Source organism: Macaca nemestrina, chromosome 10 (genome assembly GCF_043159975.1).
Source record: "Macaca nemestrina isolate mMacNem1 chromosome 10, mMacNem.hap1, whole genome shotgun sequence".
Classification (NCBI taxonomy): Eukaryota; Metazoa; Chordata; class Mammalia; order Primates; family Cercopithecidae; genus Macaca; species Macaca nemestrina.
The window spans coordinates 63,638,111-63,658,381 of record NC_092134.1 but is presented as its reverse complement, the minus strand read 5'-3'; the positions used below and the strand labels follow the sequence as shown (position 1 = coordinate 63,658,381).

At 34.4% G+C, this 20,271-nt stretch overlaps 1 protein-coding gene across 5 annotated transcripts in view; it reads left to right on the top strand.

The window, feature by feature from the left end:
- The window catches only part of RAB3I (RAB3A interacting protein), a 65,554-nt gene extending 45,918 nt beyond the window's left edge, over positions 1-19,636 (top strand). For all 5 annotated transcript variants that reach the window (XM_011727182.3, XM_011727181.3, XM_011727184.2 and 2 more), the window contains 7 exons: positions 6,074-6,151; positions 6,773-6,976; positions 10,267-10,395; positions 11,669-11,781; positions 15,725-15,824; positions 15,911-15,980; positions 18,302-19,636. In XM_011727182.3, coding sequence (XP_011725484.1) covers positions 6,074-6,151; positions 6,773-6,976; positions 10,267-10,395; positions 11,669-11,781; positions 15,725-15,824; positions 15,911-15,980; positions 18,302-18,384 — 777 coding nt within the window. In that variant the 3' untranslated portion in view covers positions 18,385-19,636. The remainder of the gene's footprint in view (positions 1-6,073; positions 6,152-6,772; positions 6,977-10,266; positions 10,396-11,668; positions 11,782-15,724; positions 15,825-15,910; positions 15,981-18,301) is intronic.
- The last annotated feature ends 635 nt before the right edge of the window (positions 19,637-20,271 follow it).

The window sequence follows — 20,271 nt, the reverse complement described above, 5'->3', positions numbered from 1 at the left end:
CATATATGCAATCCGTTGTTCACTGAAATGTTATGTGGTGCATGACTGTATATATGCACCTGACATCAAAGCACCTAAATGTATAAAACAAACTGACAGATCTGAAAGGAGATACAGCAATACATTAATAGTAGGTGACTTTAATACCCCAGTCTCTCTTATGAGTAGATTATTCAGACAGAAAATTAATAAGGAAACAGCAGAACTGCATAACACTATAGACCAAATGGATCTAACAGATACGTATGGAATTTTTAACACAACAGCAAAAGAATATGCATTCTTCTCAGGTGCACATGAAACATTCTCCAGTATAGTTCATGTTAGATCACAAAACAGGTCTCAAATTTAAGAAGATCAAAATCATTCTAAGAATCTTTTCCACTCAAAATGGAATTCAGTTAGGAATCAATAATAGTAAGAAAACAGGAAAACTCAAATATGTGGAAACTAAACAATGATATCCTCTTGAACAACTTTTGAGTCAAAGAACAAATCAAAAGGGAACTTGAAAAGTGTCTTGAGACAAATGAAACTGAAAACACAATGTACCAAAACTTATGAGATGCAGAAAAAGGAGTACTAAGAGGGATAAAGGCCTACATTAAAACAGACGAACAATATCAAACAACCTAACTTTATGCCTCAAGGAATTAGAAGGAGAACAAACTAAGTCCAAACTTAGCAGAGGGAAAGGGATAACAAAGATCAGAGTAGAAATAGAGAATAGGAAAATAATAGAAAATATTAAGAAAACCTGAGTTTGTTTTTTGAAAAAAATAAAAACCGTTAGCAAGACAAACCAAGAAAAGAGAGGACTCAAATCAGAAATGAAAGAGGAGGTATTACAATGGATGCTTCAGAAATAAAAAGGATCATAAGTGACTTTTATGAATCACATGCCAGTCAATTGGATAATCTAGAAGAAATAGATAAATTCCTAGAAACTGAATCAGTTTTCTGGAATCAAATTCCAGAAAATGGAATCAAGATGTAGAAACAAAAAAGCCTAAGACTAGATGGCTTCACAGGTAAATTCTACCAAACATTCAAAGAAAAATCAGTGCCAATTCTTTTTACACTCTTACAAAAATAGAAGAGGAAACACTTCCAAACTCATTTTATGAGGCCAATATCACTCTGATACCAAAGCCAGTAAATGTACCACAAGGAAAAAACTACAGGCCAATATTCCCAATGAACATAGATGCAGAAGCCCTTAATAAAATGTTAGAAAATCAAATTCAGTAACATATTGAAAGGATTATACACTATGACCAAATGGGATTTGTCCCTGGGATGCAAGGATGCGTCAACATAGGCAAATCAATTAGTGTAATAAACCACAGTAATAGAGTGATAATATGCATTATAATCTTAATAGAAACAGAAAAAGCATTTGACAAAAATTCCACATTCATTTATGCTAAAACTCTCAACAAAATAGATGTAGGAACTTACTTTAAGACAATAAAGACCATATATGAAAAACCCATAGCTAACATCATAATCAATGGGGGAAATTGAAAGCTTTTCCTCTAAGATCTGGTATAAGACAAGGATGCCCACTCTTCACCATTTCTGTACAGCACAGTTCTGGAATATTAGAGCAATCAGTCAAGAAAAAGAAAAGGCAACCCAATTGGAAAGGAAGGAATAAAACAATCTCTGTGTGCAGATGACATGATCACAAATGTAGAAAATTCTAAAGATTCAACAACCAAAAAAGTTAGAACTAATAAATGAGTTTGGTAGGGTTGCAGGATACAAAAATTAATGATGTTTCTATACAAGCAGTTATCTGAAAAGGAACTTAAGAGAACAATCTCATGATTTCAGTGTCAAAAAGCATAAAAAAGAATAAAATACTCAGGAATAAACCTAACCAAAGAGGCAAAAAGACTTGTATACTGAAAATTACAGTAGAGTTCATGAAGGGAATTAAGACACAGATGGAAAGAGATTTGTGTTCATTGACTGGAAGAATTAATACTGTTAATGTCTGTTCTACCCAAGTGATTTACAAATACAATGCAATCCCTATGAAAATCCCAATGGAGTTTTTTACAGAAGTAGGAAATTCATATGGAACTACAAAAGATGTTAATAGCCAAAGTGCTTTTTTTTTTTTTTTTTTTTTTTTTTTTTTTTTTGAGATGGAGTCTTGTTCTGTTGCCTAGGCTGGAGTGCAATAGTGTGATCTCAGTTCACTGCAACCTCTGCCTCCTGGGTTCTAGCATTTCTCCTGCCTCAGCCTCCTGAGTAGCTGGGATTACAGGTGTGCACCACCACGCCCAGATAATTTTTGTATTTTTAGTAGAAACGGCTTGCACCATGTTGGCCAGATTGGTCTTGAACTCTTGACCTCTGGGAGCCACCTGCCTCAGCCTCCCAAAGTGCTGGGATTATAGGCATGAGCCACCACACCCAGCCCCAAAGTAATCTTGAGCAAGAAAAATAAAGCTGGATGCACCACACTTCCTGATATCAAAGTACATGACAAAGTTACAGAAGTCAAAGCAGTATGGCACTGATACAAAAACAGACGTGGGCCAATGGAAGAGAATAGAGAGCCCAGAAATGACACATTTATGGTTAGCTGACCCTCAACAAAGATGTTAAGGACACCTAGTGGGGAGTAGATAGTCTTATCAATAAGTGCTGCTGAGAAAATTGCAGCATGCAAATGAATGAAATTAGACGCTGATCTCATACCATAAAGAAAAATCAATTCAAATGGATTAAAGACTTACACGTAAGACCTGAAACTGTAAAACTCAGAAGAAACAAGGAAAAAGCTTTTTGACATTGGTCTGGGCAGTGATTTTTTTGGATGTGACACCAAAAGCACCCGCAACATAAGCAAAATGGGCAAGTGGGAGTGTATCAAACTGAAAATCTTATGCCCAGCAAAAAACAGTCAACAAAATGAAAAAGCAGCATACTGAATGGGAAAACATATTTGCAAACCATGTATCTGATAAGGGGTTAATATCCAAAATATATAAGGCATGCAGTAGCAAAAAACAACCCAATTAAAAGGTGGGCTAGGGACCTAAATATTTCTCCTAAGAAGACATACAAATGGCCCACCAGTATATGATAAGGTACCTAACATCACTAATCATCAGGTAAATGCCAATCACTCCCCAATGAGATAGCATCCCACACTGGTTAGAATGGCTATTATCAAAATACAAAAGATAGTAAATGTTGACAAGGATGTGGAGCAGTGGAACTTGTCTGCTATTGGTGGAAATGTAAATTGGTACAGCCATTATGGAAAACAGTATGGAAGTTTCTCCTCAAAAAATTAAAAATAAAGCTACTGCATCATCTAGCAATCCCACTTCCAGGTATATATCCAAAAGAAAATTGCTATTTTGAGTTATGTGTACTTCCATGTTCATTGCGGCATTATTCACAGTAGCAAAGTTATGGAAACAAGTTACATGTCCATTGATGAATGGATAAAGAAAATGTGTCAGGAGACCCATCTCACATGCAGAGACATACATAGGCTCAAAATAAAGGGATGGAGGAAGATTTACCAAGCAAATGGAGAACAAAAATAAGAAAATGTGGGGGGTATGTGTGTATATATGAATACTACTCAACCTTAAAAGAAAATGGAAATCCTATGTTTTGCAACAACATGAGTGAACCTGGAGGAAGTGAAATAAGCAAGACTTGGAAAGACAAATGCTACATTATCTCACTTATATGTGGAAGCTAAAGCAGTTGAGCTCATAGAAGCACAGAGTAGACTGGTGGTTGTCAGGAGCTGGGAAATGGGAGAAATGGGAGATGTTGGTCATTGGTACAAAGTATCAGTTATGCAGGATAGATAAATTCTGAAGACCCAATGTACAGCATGACTATATTGTATGTGACAAATTTGCTAAGAAGGTAGATCTTGTATGCTCACCACCTCTCCAAAAAAAAGGTAACTTGGAGGTGCTGGATATGCTAAAATAAAAACAAAATGATATGTATATTTCAGTGCTCCTATTTATTAAAGCAGCGACACTAATTTGTGTATTGTCTATGGCTGCTTTCACATTGCAACAGCAGAGCTAAGGAGTTGCAATATGTATACATAGTGTTTGACTCTACAGAAAAAGTTTGCCAACTCCTGGTATAGGTGATACTTATATCATTTTCAGCTTCAGAAGGACAGTGTGATGGAAAAGTTTCAAACTTTTTTTGAGTCTACCTTTTGATGTTTTTTGTCAGTTTTTTAAAAATTCTGTAAAAGTTCTGCATGTTATCTTTTTAGCAACTGATCCTGCCCTAGTCTAGTGCTCATCTTTCCTTTTGGGGCTCCAGTTACATGTGTGTTATACCTTTTCACTGTAACCCTTACGTGTTTAGTGGAAAAGTCACCTAAAATTTCACATCACTTCTAAGTTTACTTCACTGTTTTGTTCTCAAATACCTTCAAACACATTTTAAAAACAAACAAAAAACTTGTGTAGCTTTTCTAATCATTCTCCATTTGAGGTGTGGTCCAAACTGTATAATCCACTATTAATGAAAGCAGAGTCCATTTCCAAAAATTTAGTCAACTATTCTCTCCATAGTATGAATTACTTTTGCATTTAAAGTTAAAATGTTACTTATCTTGAAGGGTCAGATTAGCTGTGTTTATTATTTTTAAAACATCACCAAATAGTCTTCTGTTGACAGCCACTTATCCCAGAAAAATTCAGCAAATCTGAAACAATTGTTACTTTTAAAGGGAGACTATTTAACTCATTAAATTTGACAGCTCTTAAGGACTTTGCCAAGATAGCCAGAATAATAGTGCATGGAATATCTTCATGGTTAATATCATTTTGTTATAAATCATTGATAGTAAAGATTCTCCTATTTAAACTAATATAAGCTGCAAATTCACATTCATGGGCACATGCAAACTACAATCATTACAGTAGTGTAAAAGCAGATGAACAAATGGGAAACAGTCAAACTCTGATGTAAAGAACTTCCACCTTTCCATTCTACCTCTGTGCATAGACCTAGTGAGGGTGCCATTGTCAAACTATTCATTAAATATCTTTGAAGCTCATTTTCTTCCTTCCTCTGATAAATTGTGAATTGAAGTTCTAAAATGTAAGTTCTTAAATCCCAGGGCACTATCTCAAGCACCCTATATATATGCTTCCAGACCATTCTTAATCCCTTATAGGGATTATTCTATACAAGGGCATAATCTTTTAAAAATAAAAAGATCATGTCTTCCTTAACAAAACTGTAAGACTTCCTTAAAAAAACTGTAAGGCTTCATATTGCATTTAGAATAAAACCTGCAATTCTTACCCTGATATTTTATTTGAATAATCAGAATGTAAGCTCCTTAAGAGCAGGGACTTTGTCCTTTCCCAGAATGTAATCAGCATCTGGAGCAGTACCTCACGAGGAGATGACATGAGTAAATGTCTCATGAATAAACATTATATGAATAAAATGAATTAAATGCCTAGAGTTTCATATTTGTAGTACTGAAAGATTAAAAATCTATTAAAGGGTAAACTCTGATTTGCCTTTTTAGGTTGCTCTGCACAGAACAACACTTATACTAAGTGACGTGTATAATTTTGTGAATCTTTTTATTAAAAGTTCTAAGGCGGCTTAACTGTCATTACTGTAAACTGCAACATTATTGGTGTGTTAATGTTTTTACTTGTCCCTCCTGTATGTCTTTGCTATGACTAATAAGAATATATATAGTGACCACATTATAAAAAGCTGACTGCAAAGGAGGTGGCTTTGACATGTTGGTCATTGTTTGCCTTCATCACATTTACAGTCCTTATGCAAGCATTAATCAGGATGATTGATCTCAACTTGGCTGCCTCGGTGGTAATAGGTCCTAAAAGAAGGCACCTATTCCTAATGCCTCATAGTTGTCTCTCTGTTGTCAACTGCTGCTTCCATAGTTGATATTGAGTACTTATTTTGGGGCTAAATTCTGGTAGTATATGTTTGCTTCAATCATAAACACTTGGCAAAAGCTTTTTGAAAACAAATGCTACTTTGTTTCTAAAATGTGAGATGTTAACTTTTTCAGGAAGCTCATAAAATGGTGAGAGAAGCAAATATCAAGCAGGCAACAGCAGAAAAACAGCTAAAAGAAGCACAAGGAAAAGTAAGTTTTTGCTGCTCTTAATAGTATAAAATAGTGGTGACTGTTTTAAAGATACCTTAACATCTGTTGGATTTTATTCTGATTGTAAAGTAGTGCTTGTTTTCAATTTGGAAACTACAGAAAAATAGAAGAAAATAGCTACTATGTAGATATAATTAATAGTAAACATTTGGTGTCCATTTATATGAGAACCAAATGATTTAAAGCCTTGTAAATCACATGAATTATCCAAAGGATTATAGAATCACATTTTAATGTTAATACTTAGTTTTTAAATTCACTGAGAAAAGCCACCTAAATGTTATTAGATTTTACTGTTTTAGGAGTGAACTTCTACAACTAGTCATAAGCTATTGTATTTTGAAGATTTTGAAAATTCACATAAATGTTAGCTATTATGGTAATTTTCAAAATTTGATTTGACATTGTGAATAATAGATGAATCCAAACCATATGGAAACATCGAAAAACTTGATTTTAGTTTCTCTTTATTACTCCACAGGACATACAAATTACACTTACTTTTCATCTTTGAAAGTGTTTTGACCAGATTGCTAATATTTAGCTGCATTTGTCATGAAACATATTTAATGTATGTGACTATGTTGATTTCTTTCCAAGATTGATGTACTTCAAGCTGAAGTAGCTGCATTGAAGACACTTGTATTGTCCAGTTCTCCAACATCACCTACGCAAGAGCCTTTGCCAGGTGGAAAGACACCTTTTAAAAAGGGGCATACAAGAAATAAAAGCACAAGCAGTGCTATGAGTGGCAGTCATCAGGACCTCAGTGTGATACAGCCAATTGTAAAAGACTGCAAAGAGGTAACTCGTCAAGGACTGTCCCCTCTGACTCTGTTGATTCTTGTTAATTCTCATCACTGAGGTGTCAGTTATCATTTTTGCCAGCAAAATTTTTAGTACAAAATATTCAGTATTAAGATGGGGGAGGCTTTATCTAGAGCTGGCTGCTTTCAGGGATTCTTCAGTTCCATTTTCTACCTGGCTGACCTTGGAGTACCTGCTAGAAACTTGGTAAGTTTCTTAATCTCAATATTTCATTAAGGGAGGAAACTGTCATGTGTTGTCTAGAGGAGAGTGGGTGGCTTTAATGATCTGGCTAGTCAATGTTTATTGCTAGAGTGCACTTACAAAGTATGGATATAAGAAATATGTGAAAATAAGATTATTTTCTTAAAGATCAATACGTTGCTTATATTTAAATTCAGAGAGAGAATTCTATATCAGCAAAGGAGTCCTAGAGTTAATTCGGATAATTAAGCAACAAAAAATAGAAATAATGGTAGCCTTACAACTACGTGAGGCTGGAAGACATTTTGCTAAGTGAAATTTCAAGTTATAGTGGAACAATTAGTATCATTTTTGTTCCCAAATTAGGTTTCACAGTTCAGCCAGTCTCAGTTATTCAGACACTTACAACTATATAAGGCTACCATTATCATGTATCCATAATAATTAAAAATTTAAAACAAAATAATGGGCTGGACGCGGTGGCTCATGCCTGTAATCCCAGCACTTTGGGAGGCTGAGGCCAGAGGATCACCTGAGATTGGGAGTTCGAGACAGCCTGACCAACATGGAGAAACCCCCGTCTGTACTAAAAATACAAAATTAGCCGGCGTGATGGCGCATGCCTGTAATCCCAGCTACTCGGAAGGTTGAGGCAGGAGAATCACTTGAACCTGGGAGGCGGAGGTTGCATTGAGCCGAGATTGCACCATTGCGCTCTAGCCTGGGCAACAAAAGTGAAACTGCATCTCAAAATAATAATAATAATAATAATAATAATAATAGTCTTATTATTTTAAAAGATATGTAATAAAGATAACTGAAATAATATATAAGTATTTTGAGCTGTTTAGAGTAAAAATTGTTTTTAATCATTGTATACTGTGAGAAAGCATTTCTAAGAGGATTGATCAATAATTTATGAAGCTTTCCCATTTCTTCTTAGAAGCCATCTTTTACATTGTTGAATTCAAGTTCATCATTAATCCTGAAGAAATGTGTGTGCTTGTTAAATTTTTGTATGGAAGTCAGGAGTTTATTAAATGGAATAACCAATGTTGTTAACCTGTTGTAATTGAATTGCATTTTGACTAATTATTAATAAGAAAGATGCTGCTAAGAGAGAAGTTCAATACTTGGTTAAATATGAATGTAACCAAATCCAAAATTCACATTGGTTTCTGTGAAGTATTTAAGAAACTTTTTTTGTCGTAACTTTAATTCTAATTCTTTGGAATTTAAATAGCAATTTTAATTGCCTGGTACTATTTTTGCTGTTTCTTACTCAGTATGTGTAAGTAATTATGTACTTTTCCCCCCTATTGACACTAACAAAATTTAAATGTCTTCTCATGGAACATGGTAAAGGTTCATTTTAGTTTTTGAAATCTCTTAAAACATGTGTAGGCAGCATATAACTTCGAAATAATAACCTTTGCTTTCCAGGTATGTGTTATATTCTGATGTTTCATGAAAAACTTGTCAAAAAGTCTTACTAGGCAAAGGAATTACATAAATTTGGCCTATGTAAGTCTTAGAAAAATACGTAACGATCTGGAAGAAAATGAAGCATGTCCATGTTTTTGTAGAAAATATGATGGGGGCACTCAGTTATGACATTAGCAACATGTCTTCTGTAGACATTTAAAATACACATTCCTGCATGCAGACATACAAGCCCAGTGCAAGGCTTTGGGATCAAGCCACTTAGATTTGAATTTGGACTTCACTGTTTTCTTGCTATGCAATCTTGGGCAAGTTACAAATGGCGATCATAATACCTGTCTTGTACAGTTGTGAGGATTAAATGTTTGTAAAGTGCTTACAGTGGTTCCTGGCAGAGTCAGCTCTTAATAAATGGTTTAAATTACAGCCTTTAAACTAGAATCTTTCCTTAGAATACCACTTACCTGCTTTGAGGTTTATGTCCTTTTTCTCAGTAACTTTACAAAGAAAATGCATTTGAAAATGTAAGTATTGCTTATATGCTAATATTATTTATCCTACTGCTTTTGCTTTGATTCAAGGAATTTATGAATTGGACTGAAAAGAAAATTCACATGGAGATTGCCTTTATACACCTTAAAAGGAAGTCTGTAGGAAGGCTTAGCTACACTCAGCTCTGTTACGTTCTTGTAGACTACTTGCACGTCTGATAGAGCTATCCTAGAGGCAGTCTGTAGCTATAGTCAGTGCATCATTTATGGTGTATCCAGTGCTTGTGGACAAGAGCAGCTTAGCGCTGTAGGATGGTGGAGACTGCTCTAGTTTGGGTGACTGATGTCAGTGCAAGTTTGTATTCCAGCAGATGTTATTGAGCTGGACTGAGGGAATCTGAGAAGCTGTAGGGAAGAATACTTGGGGAACATTTATTAGGGAGATAGGAAAGAGAGGGACAGCTAGAGGAGTGAATAGGAAGGCAGGTGCCAGCAGTGGATTATTATCGATGCCTAAGGTGGTAGTTACTGGATACCAAAAATATGTCAAAAATATCTAAATAAATGTTGTATTTTAAGGTAGGCAGTTTAGAAGACTTTACGTGTTGTTTTTTAAAATCCTGTTGCTTATGCAGTAACATTTTGACAATTCTTTTGGGAATGCCTTCAAGTTATAGTAGAACTGTGTCATTTTTGATCCCAAATTAGGTTTCACAGTTCAGTCAGTCTCAGTTTATTCAGACACTATAATTAATTAGGTTCCAAATTACCTTTTTATTGTTTTCAGAAAAGACTTGTCATCATTTATTATATTCTGAATAGTGTGACACCTGTGTCTTAAGAGGAACTCCAGCATTTTTGGTGGGGATGGGAGAAGGAGCTCAGGGTGAGGATAATAGCAGTGTTATTGAACATGGTAGCAGATGATGCATGGAAAAAAGTTACTTGGTTATTTGAGAGTCATTTTTTAAAAAGGAAAACTGCTACCAGGTATTATATAACTAATCAAGAGTGGTTCAATTTATTATTTTAAATAAAGAGCATTGTTTTTCCGTGAGGTGTTTAAATTAGTTTTGGTTTTATAAAGTGGTTTTTATGTTTATACTTTTTAAAACATGTTTTTGTGTTTTCCTTTGGTTTGTCTGTTAGGCTGACTTATCCTTGTATAATGAGTTTCGACTGTGGAAGGATGAGCCCACAATGGACAGGACATGTCCTTTCTTAGACAAAATCTACCAGGAAGATATCTTTCCGTGTTTAACATTCTCAAAAAGCGAGGTAATTTGTTTTCATTTTAGTAGGACTTCATTATAGTTGTTTCTGTACTTCTTTTAAACTGAATCATATTACATATTTTAATATCTCCTACATAAATAAGTTGTTATAAAATGTCATGTTTTACTATTTTTGCCATTCTGTACTAGAATCATGATAATTTCTCGGCATTTAGTTACTGAACATCTTTCCTTATATGAGCAGAGGATCATTCACACTAAAATGTATACTGCATTGGTGTCAGGTATTAAATAGGTATGGGGGATAGGACTTGTTTCTTGATTCACAGTCCAAGGTTCAATGTAAGGGAAGTTCTTTACACACTCTGTTAAAGGCATATGTTGTGTCTATCTGTGCATGATTTAAAAATCTTATTTTTTTAATCTTTAAAACAGGAAAAGTAATGCCTTCTTTGCCTGTGCCACAGGATTGTTAAAAGGATAAAATGAAGTGAATTAAGTAGAGACAAAAACCTTAGAAAAATAAGGCAGTACAAAAATGTAAAGCTATAATTTTAATTTATTCTTACATGTGAAAGGTTTGTCTAGAAATATCCTGTCAATTAAAGTATAAGAAATTTAATCCTAAGACTTTTATGTTAAGTCTTTCAAGAATTTAATTGTAATGTTACTTATCAGGAGAAGTTAAGATGAGCATTTTTCACACTTTTGATATGAATATGTGTTGTTCATTGTGGCTCTGTATCTGGTTTCAGGTAGGCCATTCAGTATTAGTAACCTTGCCAGACTAAAGAAGTTTTCCTGTTTCATCTTGTATCAGTTGCTACCATCTTCATCCTGGCATTTAATATTTGATAATTCAGCTAATTCTTTTGTAGACTCACTCTTATGCACATAAATACAAATTCAGAGAATATACAGCTAATTAATATATATTGCTGTGGTATAAATGACCAGTGTTTAAAAATATTGTATACATTTAGCAGAATAAAGCTTCAGGATATTCATTTTGAAGTGGCATTAACAGTGGATATTAATCATGGGTAAGGAGTGAACAGAGACTGGAATTAATGCCTTTAATCCTCATCCAAGTAATGAGGAAAGTTATTTCACCATAAGTGAATTGCCTTTCATAACAGTGTTTGGATTATAAAATAAATCAAATGAAAATTATCTGATTTCTTCCTTTTTCATTTGCTAAAGCCAAGCCAGTGGAACTTGGGAGAAGAATAATTTGTAAAATTAGTTTATTGTAGAATACAATCTTGATATTTTTCTGCCAGTATAGCATCTAGTACTTTTTCTTTTTTTTAAAGTTGGCTTCAGCTGTTCTGGAGGCTGTGGAAAACAATACTCTAAGCATTGAACCAGTGGGATTACAACCTATCCGGTTTGTGAAAGCTTCTGCAGTTGAATGCGGAGGACCAAAGTAGGTTTTTACATGCATGAATTGTGGAAGTGACTGAGTTTTTGAAATGTTACGGGTTGCAGTTATTTAGTTTTTCTGGTTTTAAATGTAGTTATATCTCCCTCAGATTTCTCTTAAGTGTCTGTGTAGCCCAAAGATGAATTCCTGAGACAGTGTGGAATACAGTATTTCAGCTTTAGCATTAAAGGAGAGCCTTTTTAATTATAGGTTGGTGCAAAAGTAATCGTGCTTGTTGCCATTGAAAGTAATGGCATAAATAAACTAGATAAACTAGAGATAGAAACCTGAGTTTTGTTTTTGTTTTTAACCTCATATTGTGACCTATTAGTGGATTGTGAAATCAGTTTAGTGGGTCATAAGCAGAATTTTTGTTTATTACATGTGTATGTATAGCCATGTGTCCTGGGTTTCTGTATAAAATACTTCTGTCTGAGGGTGACTATCAAAAATAGTTTGGGAAGATACTGAGTTAGAGTAAGTCTTATCAATCATGAAAACAGTGTACCAAAAAGACTTGATGAGATTTCTCCTTTTATATTGTGTTTATAAAGGATTCTCACTTTAATAAATAATCAGTTTTGTCTTTCATATATGAATCTTACTTGAGAATTATAAATCTTCAGAGATAAGACTCCCACATTTCATAGCAGGGCAGACTTTTTCCATCCAGTCCTATGAGGAGGAATGACTGAAACCAACAGTGCTTAAAACATCTGGCAACGGTGAAAGGTTTTGCCTAAAACCATGGCATAATTGTGTCTTGGCTTCTGTTTAAAAAATTACTCGGAAAGCTTTTGAGAAAGATGCTTATTAAGTACATAGAGCCAGATCAATATAGGAGACTAGAAAGCCTGAGAGAGCTCATAGAAAGTGTAACTGACTGCTGTCAGGGTTATTCTGAAGCCAGAAAAGGAAAAGACTGGTTGAGATGAACTAATAGGTCTGTGTTAAAGCTGTTGTAGGAACTGTGTGCTTGTTTCTGTTCCCTGTTATGCACGTTACATTCTCAGCAAGATTACAGAATGTTGTTATTTAGGTGATCATTTGTTGGAGGGTTCCTTGTCATATATTTGTTTTGGGAGCCACACGTCCACCTCGCTCCCTCAAGCCACACCTGTGTAACAGTGGCCTCTGAATTTTAGGGAAAGAATTTACATTCTTAAATTCTACAAACACCCAAGTATTTTTATTCTGATCATTCCACCCCAAATATGGAGAATTAAATTTAATCATAGCAGTTTTCATATGTTTAAGGTCTGTGTCACGCCTCATTTTAAATATAGCATACAACTGATTTTATTGTAGAATTTAAAATTTGTGCTTGCATTATATATCACACATATATGTGCAAATATCATCAAATGATAACAAATGGGGATATCAAATTAAAGTGCATTTAAAGTATTTTAGTAAAATAATTATAGTTTAGATTTAGAGAACAGTTTACAAAGTTTAAGGATATTGTGCTTGTGGGAATGGGGCCAGAAACCAAGGTGATGCATATCATATGGAAAAAACTATGTGAAGTATGGCTCTGGCCATGGCTCTTGTAAGCTACAGTGTGAAGATAATGACTAAATGAGTGGCACAGCGCTGTAGGAATTTTGAGGAAGACAAGATTATTCATACTATGATTAGGTACTCTTCTTGAAAGGAGGGAGATTTGGTTTAGGTTTTTGAAGCATAAGAGTAATTTGGATAAAGAGCAGTATATACAACTGAAGACCTAGAAACAAGAAATCAAAGTGTGTTCAAAGGATGGTGAGTGTATGCAGAGGAAAGGGAAGATGTGACAGATTTTAAGAAAGAAAAGTTAGATTGGGGTGGGGTGATGGGTAAAGGAGAAAGGAGTTAGAGATGTCTGACTGGAAGACTGATTTGAAGTGATTGTGGAAATTAATAGAAAAGGCTTTGGTTTGTGGAAGAAGATTATAGGTCTAGATTTAAACATGCTGACATCGTCACATGAAAATGGCAAACAAGTATTTGAAATCTTGGGACTAGAATTATAGAGATTTATTAATGTAGTGTAGCATGTTCGAAAAAAAAAATGGAGTTGGAGGTCAAAGGTCTATTCGCATTGAATCCTGGCTTAACTAAAAATATATTAGGTGTGTCTAGTTTACAAAATGGCTTAGAAATGAGATCTTTTAAGAAACACTATACACTATGGAATACTATACAGCCATAAAAACAGAACGAGATCATGTCCTTTGCAGGGACATGGCTGGAGCTAGAGGCCATTATCCTTAGCAAACTAATGTAGGAAGATAAAACCAAATGCCACGTGTTCTCACTTATAAGTGGGAGCTTATGTGTTGCATGAGAACACATGGACGCATAGAAGGGAACAACACACACTGTTGCCCATGGAAAGGTGGAGGATGGGAAGAGGGAAAATATCAGGAAGAATAGTGGATACTAGGCTTAATACCTGGGTGATGAAATAATACATACAACAAACCCTCATGACCCATGTTTACCTATTTAATAAACCTGCACACCCTGCATGTGTACTCCTGAATTTACAAGTTAAAAAAAGAAACACTTATTATTTTAAAAGTTGATACTTAAAGCCGCCTTACCAGATCCCTTTCAAAGTTAGGCTGAATAGTAGACCAGCAGGCATATGTCTGTTTCCTGTTTCCGGAAGAATCGTGTATAAATTGGTTTTTAGCAACTTGATGGCACATTTTCCTCTTGTGCAAATTATACTTTTGGAAGTTCCACAGACTTCCAACACTCTCTGCTTTAAATTTCTAGATCTTCTATCCTCCCCAAACTAGTAGTTAGTGCTTTTAAATATTGTTACAGATCATTAAAGGAATTTGCTAATAAAGAAACAAAGAAATATTTGAAAAAAGATAGGAATTGGTTAGTGATTTGAATTACCCCCTCCTGAAAAATTACCCTGTTTCAAATACACATTGTTGTGTGTTTTCTTAATATAAAGTCACATTTGTATTATATTTCTTGTAAGTATCGCTAAAATGTAATGTTATTTAATATATTTACTATGTAATTTGTACTGTCATATAAAATGCTATTGGCCTCTTACTTTACTTAGAGCTATGCTAATTTTGCATTGATGGGGAGTGATAGTTGTATTGAGCCAGGTTCCTAGCTTAGGAGGGTGACAGCTGGGCTGCTGCAAGTCTGGCCTGATAGACATGCCAGCCTTATCTCATAGAGCCATAGGGTAACAGATGGCTCATTACTCATTCAGCAGTCATTGAATGTGTGCTGTGTGCCAGGCACATGCCTGGTGCCAGGCATTTAAAGATGAATCAAAGTCCCTGCCCTCAAGAGGCTGATAGCCTAATCCCAGCCAGAAAGCCCTCATATAAAATTTTAGCTTTTGTCATGCAAATAGAAAGGCTGGTGTGAAATTTAGTGAACTTGTTATATGATTGTTAAGATTCAGTATTTTTATAAGGTGGCTTATTCCTTTGTACTTCTCCCTAGGTCCCACATTAAATGCAAATATAGCAACCAACCAACCAACCAAATAAACAAATACCCCATCTGGAAACTATTACCCTGCAAGCTATCCGTAACATGCTTTGAGACTTGAACAGTCATCATGAGGATATTTTCAACTGAGAAGTTGAAATCCTGATGGAAAGCTGAGAGCTGTCCTGCAGCTGATTACTCATTTGTAAATTTGTTCCAGGATGGGACATATATGGAAAACACCTAGTTTCTGTTTCTAGAATCATGGTTAATATTATGGCATTAAACTTATACTATTAATAGAATGTAAGTCTCACAAGGGCATAGTCTTTGTCCGTTTCATCACTGTAGCCCAGCATCTAGAACTGTGCCTGGTACACAGTAGCTTCTCAAATATTTGTCATCTAATTGAATGAATAGGTAACTTGTACAGAAGGTAGGGGCAAATGCTTTTAATTTCAAAAAACTGAAATTTATCATTATTTCACAGAAAATGTGCTCTCACTGGCCAGAGTAAGTCCTGTAAACACAGAATTAAATTAGGGGACTCAAGCAACTATTATTATATTTCTCCTTTTTGCAGATACAGGGTAAGTGACTTAACCATGAATTTTAATAAAGCTTGCTTTGATATGAGACATTTGACCATTCATGACATTTTCTCCGTTTGGCCTAGATCACTTCTGTATGTAACTTTTTTACATACATTCGATACATTCAGCAGGGACTCGTGAAACAGCAGGATGGTGAGTGTTCTTGATTCAGTATAAATCTTTACATAAAAGTTCAGCAAAAAGTATAGGACGTAGTAGTAATGCTCTTATCAGCTTTATTGTTGGTACATTTATGTTGAATCCCATATATAGTTCTAATAAAATTTGTGGCGAATTTGGGAACAAATGTCTTTTAGAAAAATACTGTGTTTAATTATTTTATTTGCCTCATTTTACTCTTAATTTTGAATTTTAAGCAGGGTCAGTTTTAACTCCTAAGTGGTGTATAATAAACCAGATGATAAATGAGAAGAGAGTTCCAAGCTCATTGAATTGACTCTTTAAGAGATGAAAATGAGGGCGGCGAAGTGGTCAGATTTATTTTAATTGATGGAAACCATGATGGAGCTCACAATTAAGTTTTCCCTGTATTTTCTATTTTTTGCGTGTGAATTAATAAAGTAGTCATGAGGATAATTCTGAATGGAATAAAGATTGCCATATTCTAAATCAGCAGAAACATGCAGGTGATATATCCAGGAGAAGCAACCTCATGCAAGTGTGTTAATATTTTTAATACAATTTTATATGGCTTTATAGCTAAATATCTTAAATATCAGGCATAAAAACTAATATGGCCTGACAACTCCAAAGCAGTATCTCTCGAGCACAAATGATTGCATAAAAATGAAAATAGCAGATACTGGGCTAGAGACAAGTCTATGCCAGTTTGTATTTAAAGTTTTATGAAATTTCCCTGTTTATATTTTTTAGGCACTGAAAATATTATCTTGCTCAAACACTGGTAGAAGCCTACCATCTTTCAATCATGTAAACCAGTGAATCTTAATTCTATGGAGAAGTTAGTCATGCTGATAAAAACTTAGTTTAGCCTTTCTCAAGGTCTGGTATGTTGAAAAATGTCATATTTCTTTAAAATCCCATATAGTTGGATTTTAATGCCTAAAACAATAGGGATAAAACCTGTTAACCTAATAACCTGATAACCTAATTAATGTTGAATTTCAAAAGACTTAATAACATACAGTCTTTAAACTGTATAATACTTTTTTTGACTTTAATAAAACTGAAATATTTTTGAATATCTGTAGATGGATAATATAATTTAAGCCAAATAACAGAAAATTTATGTTAAATATAATTGCCAAGAATATAATATTTTTCTGTTTGTTTAAATGAGAAGCTTGTAGGACAGACAGAAAGATAATTTACTTTATGAAAATAGAAAGAAAGTGTTGCGAGTAATGAATGGTGAGGGTGATGATGATAAAAGTAGTATATCTTCTCTGGTTTCTATCACTCTTCCACTTTATGATATTTAGTACACATCATTTACTATGTGTGTTTGTTGTAAACAGGTATTAGTCTTAAAATCTGTTTATTATATGTGCCTTGTGCCAACAAAAGATTTAGGGCAGCTAAATCTAAAGCAGAATTTCTTGACCTTGGTACTAGTGACATTTTGAGCTGGATAATTCTTTGTCGTGGGGGACTGTCTTGTGCATTTGTAGGATGTTTAATAGCATCCCTAGCTTTTACTCATTAGATACCTGTAGCACCCCTGAGAGGGGACAGTGAAAAATGTCTCTATTCATTGCCAAATGTACCCTGGAGTGGCCAGGGATGAGAAGTGGTGGTAGTGGTAGTGGTGGAATCTTCCATGATTGAGAACCATTGATCTAAATGAATATAATCTAATCATATATCAAACGAAGACCTTTTATTGTCTGAAATAAGGAGCCAACATTTTTCCACTTAGAGTGGGAACTTACAAAAGTGTAGGTAATTGAATTTACAATTCATCTTCCACATGCATTTTTATTTCTAATTTGAGCCATATGCAAAACCTTTCTGTTATTACTCACAAACAGTGTTACTGAGTTTTCTGGATTGTCTTGTTTTCTTTTTTTCCCCTTCACCCTCTGTTAGTGTTAATGAAGAGTAAAATGGCCATGATATAACAAACTAGAGCAAGAAGATTCATAAGTTAGAGAATAACTCGAATAATTGAGCATTGAGTGTACTCCATGAAGGTGACAGCATTGACATTTACTCAGGATGCTGGATGTCTACCTTTTCTAGGGCTAAATCGTCTCTGATATATTTAACGAATAATTGTGACAAAACTGGTGACTTGCTTTATTGATAAAACTGGGATGGTCACAAGTCTGTGGAAAAGCTTACGTGAATTATTGAAAAAATGTAGGTACATCTTTAGGAAATACGCAGTTGATGCAATTGACATTTCAGCTAACTTAAGTTTTCAGTGAAACATTAAAAATAATGAAGATGGTATTTTATGATTTAAATATCTCTCTTTTCTATTTGTATAGTTGATCAGATGTTTTGGGAAGTTATGCAGTTGAGAAAAGAGATGTCATTGGCAAAGCTGGGTTATTTCAAAGAGGAACTCTGATGTTCTGCGTGGGACCATGCCTGAACTCTCTGAATAACTGAAAAATGGCTGAATATTTTTATGGTTACTTGATATTTATTTCCAAGGAGTGGGCCTAAGACTTTTTTCCCCTTTTGCAAATTGCTCTAAGAAGTACCATGATTTCTTTTAAACTGATCTATGCTGTGTTTGCTTATTCTTTAGTTGAATACACTATGAAGGATTACAGGTGTACTAGTGAATGTAATTTATAGTTGCAAAAAAAAAACCCTGAAATAAATAAATGTTAGATTGAATGTGTGTACATTTTCTCTTCTAGCTCTGACATGGCATTTAGGGTTAGCAGAATGTATTAAATAGTAATTTTCAAACTACACAGTAGCTTCCTTCCTTGTGAGAGGCAAAGAAGACGTCTGAGTGGACAGCACTCACTTTCCAAGGCCCCCACCTCTAGAATGGCTTTATTTTTGTCTGTTTTCTATATTGGGTTTCAAAAAGATTATATTTGAAGAAATACTTCTGCTGCTACGAAGTTTGAAAGTTACTATTTTAATTATTCTGCTCTCTGTAATTGAAAGAACCCCTTTATTTTGGTGATTCATTAAAATATAATAGAAGGCAGTCAAATTGTATCCCAGAGATGTATTCCTGAGCGTCTTGATGTAGTATATTCATGTTTTATATGTGTTAACCACTATATTGACGTTGGAGGGACATAGACATAAATGAGTTTGATGTGTGTCAAAGGGGTTTAAAGGGGTGTAGGTTGAAAGAATGGTACATGTAAAGTATACACTGATCATAGAACCACTTGACCTCTGCATTCCAAATTGTAAAACTGACTCTACTGGAGAAATTATAACAAGAGGTTTGTGGTAGAAATATAATAAGTATAGAACAGCAAAAAGAAAAAATGAGAAACCACTTTAGTCTCTGTTTAGAGAAAGCTGCTGTTAATATTTTTGGAGAGTAGCCTTTCAGCTTTCAGATATTTTCTACTTACATATGCATATTTTTGAAACAAAAAGTAGGCTTTTTTTTTTTTTTTTTGCTTTTTAAACCTAAACATTAAATACATTTTCCTTTGGGTAAACCTACACATCCTAATCCCTGTTTATGGAATTTTAACATAATTTAATTGTGTTTGGAGATGAGGTGGTTTTCAGTTTATTTTTCATATTATAATGCTTGACGAGTATCCTTATCTGTGCACTTTTGAACAGTTGAGTTCTTTCTTGTGGATGCCTGGAGATAAAATTGTTGTGTCGATATATATATATGTGTATTTATATGTGTATATATATGTATTTTTAAATGTTTGATCTGCGTTGCTAGATTGCCATCCAGAAAAGTTAATCAATGTGTATTCACAGCAGCAGTGTATAAGAGAGCTGGTTTTCTGAAGATAACATTTTTTTCAGTTCTGTTTAGAGGTTTGGTCAATCTTACCTGTAGGTGACTTCGGCCACCAGGTTGGGTGGGAGCCCACAGACAAAAGGACATTGGAGTATGTTATGGTAACATAACATACTGGGCGTGGTAACCATCATTACCACACCCAGCTCAAGAATGTGAAATTGAACATGAAAAAAACTTTGAACCTAGAATTTTATGTTCTGAAAATAGTTATTCTAATGTGAGGGCATTAATAAGAATATGTACCATCCAGGCTTCAGAAGATTTTCCTATACAAACTAAAACCACTTTTGGAGAAAGTACCCAAATAAAAAGAGAAACAAATCCAGGAGATGCTGTAAGAGATTTGAAAGAAAGGTAATCAAATACTCAGAAAAAGTTTGTGGATGACTGAAAAAGGATAAATAAAAAGTAAGACTAAAGAAAATCATTACACCCATTAATAATAAATCTTTAGTAATCTATAAGGGGAAGAATGCTTTTCAACCTTAT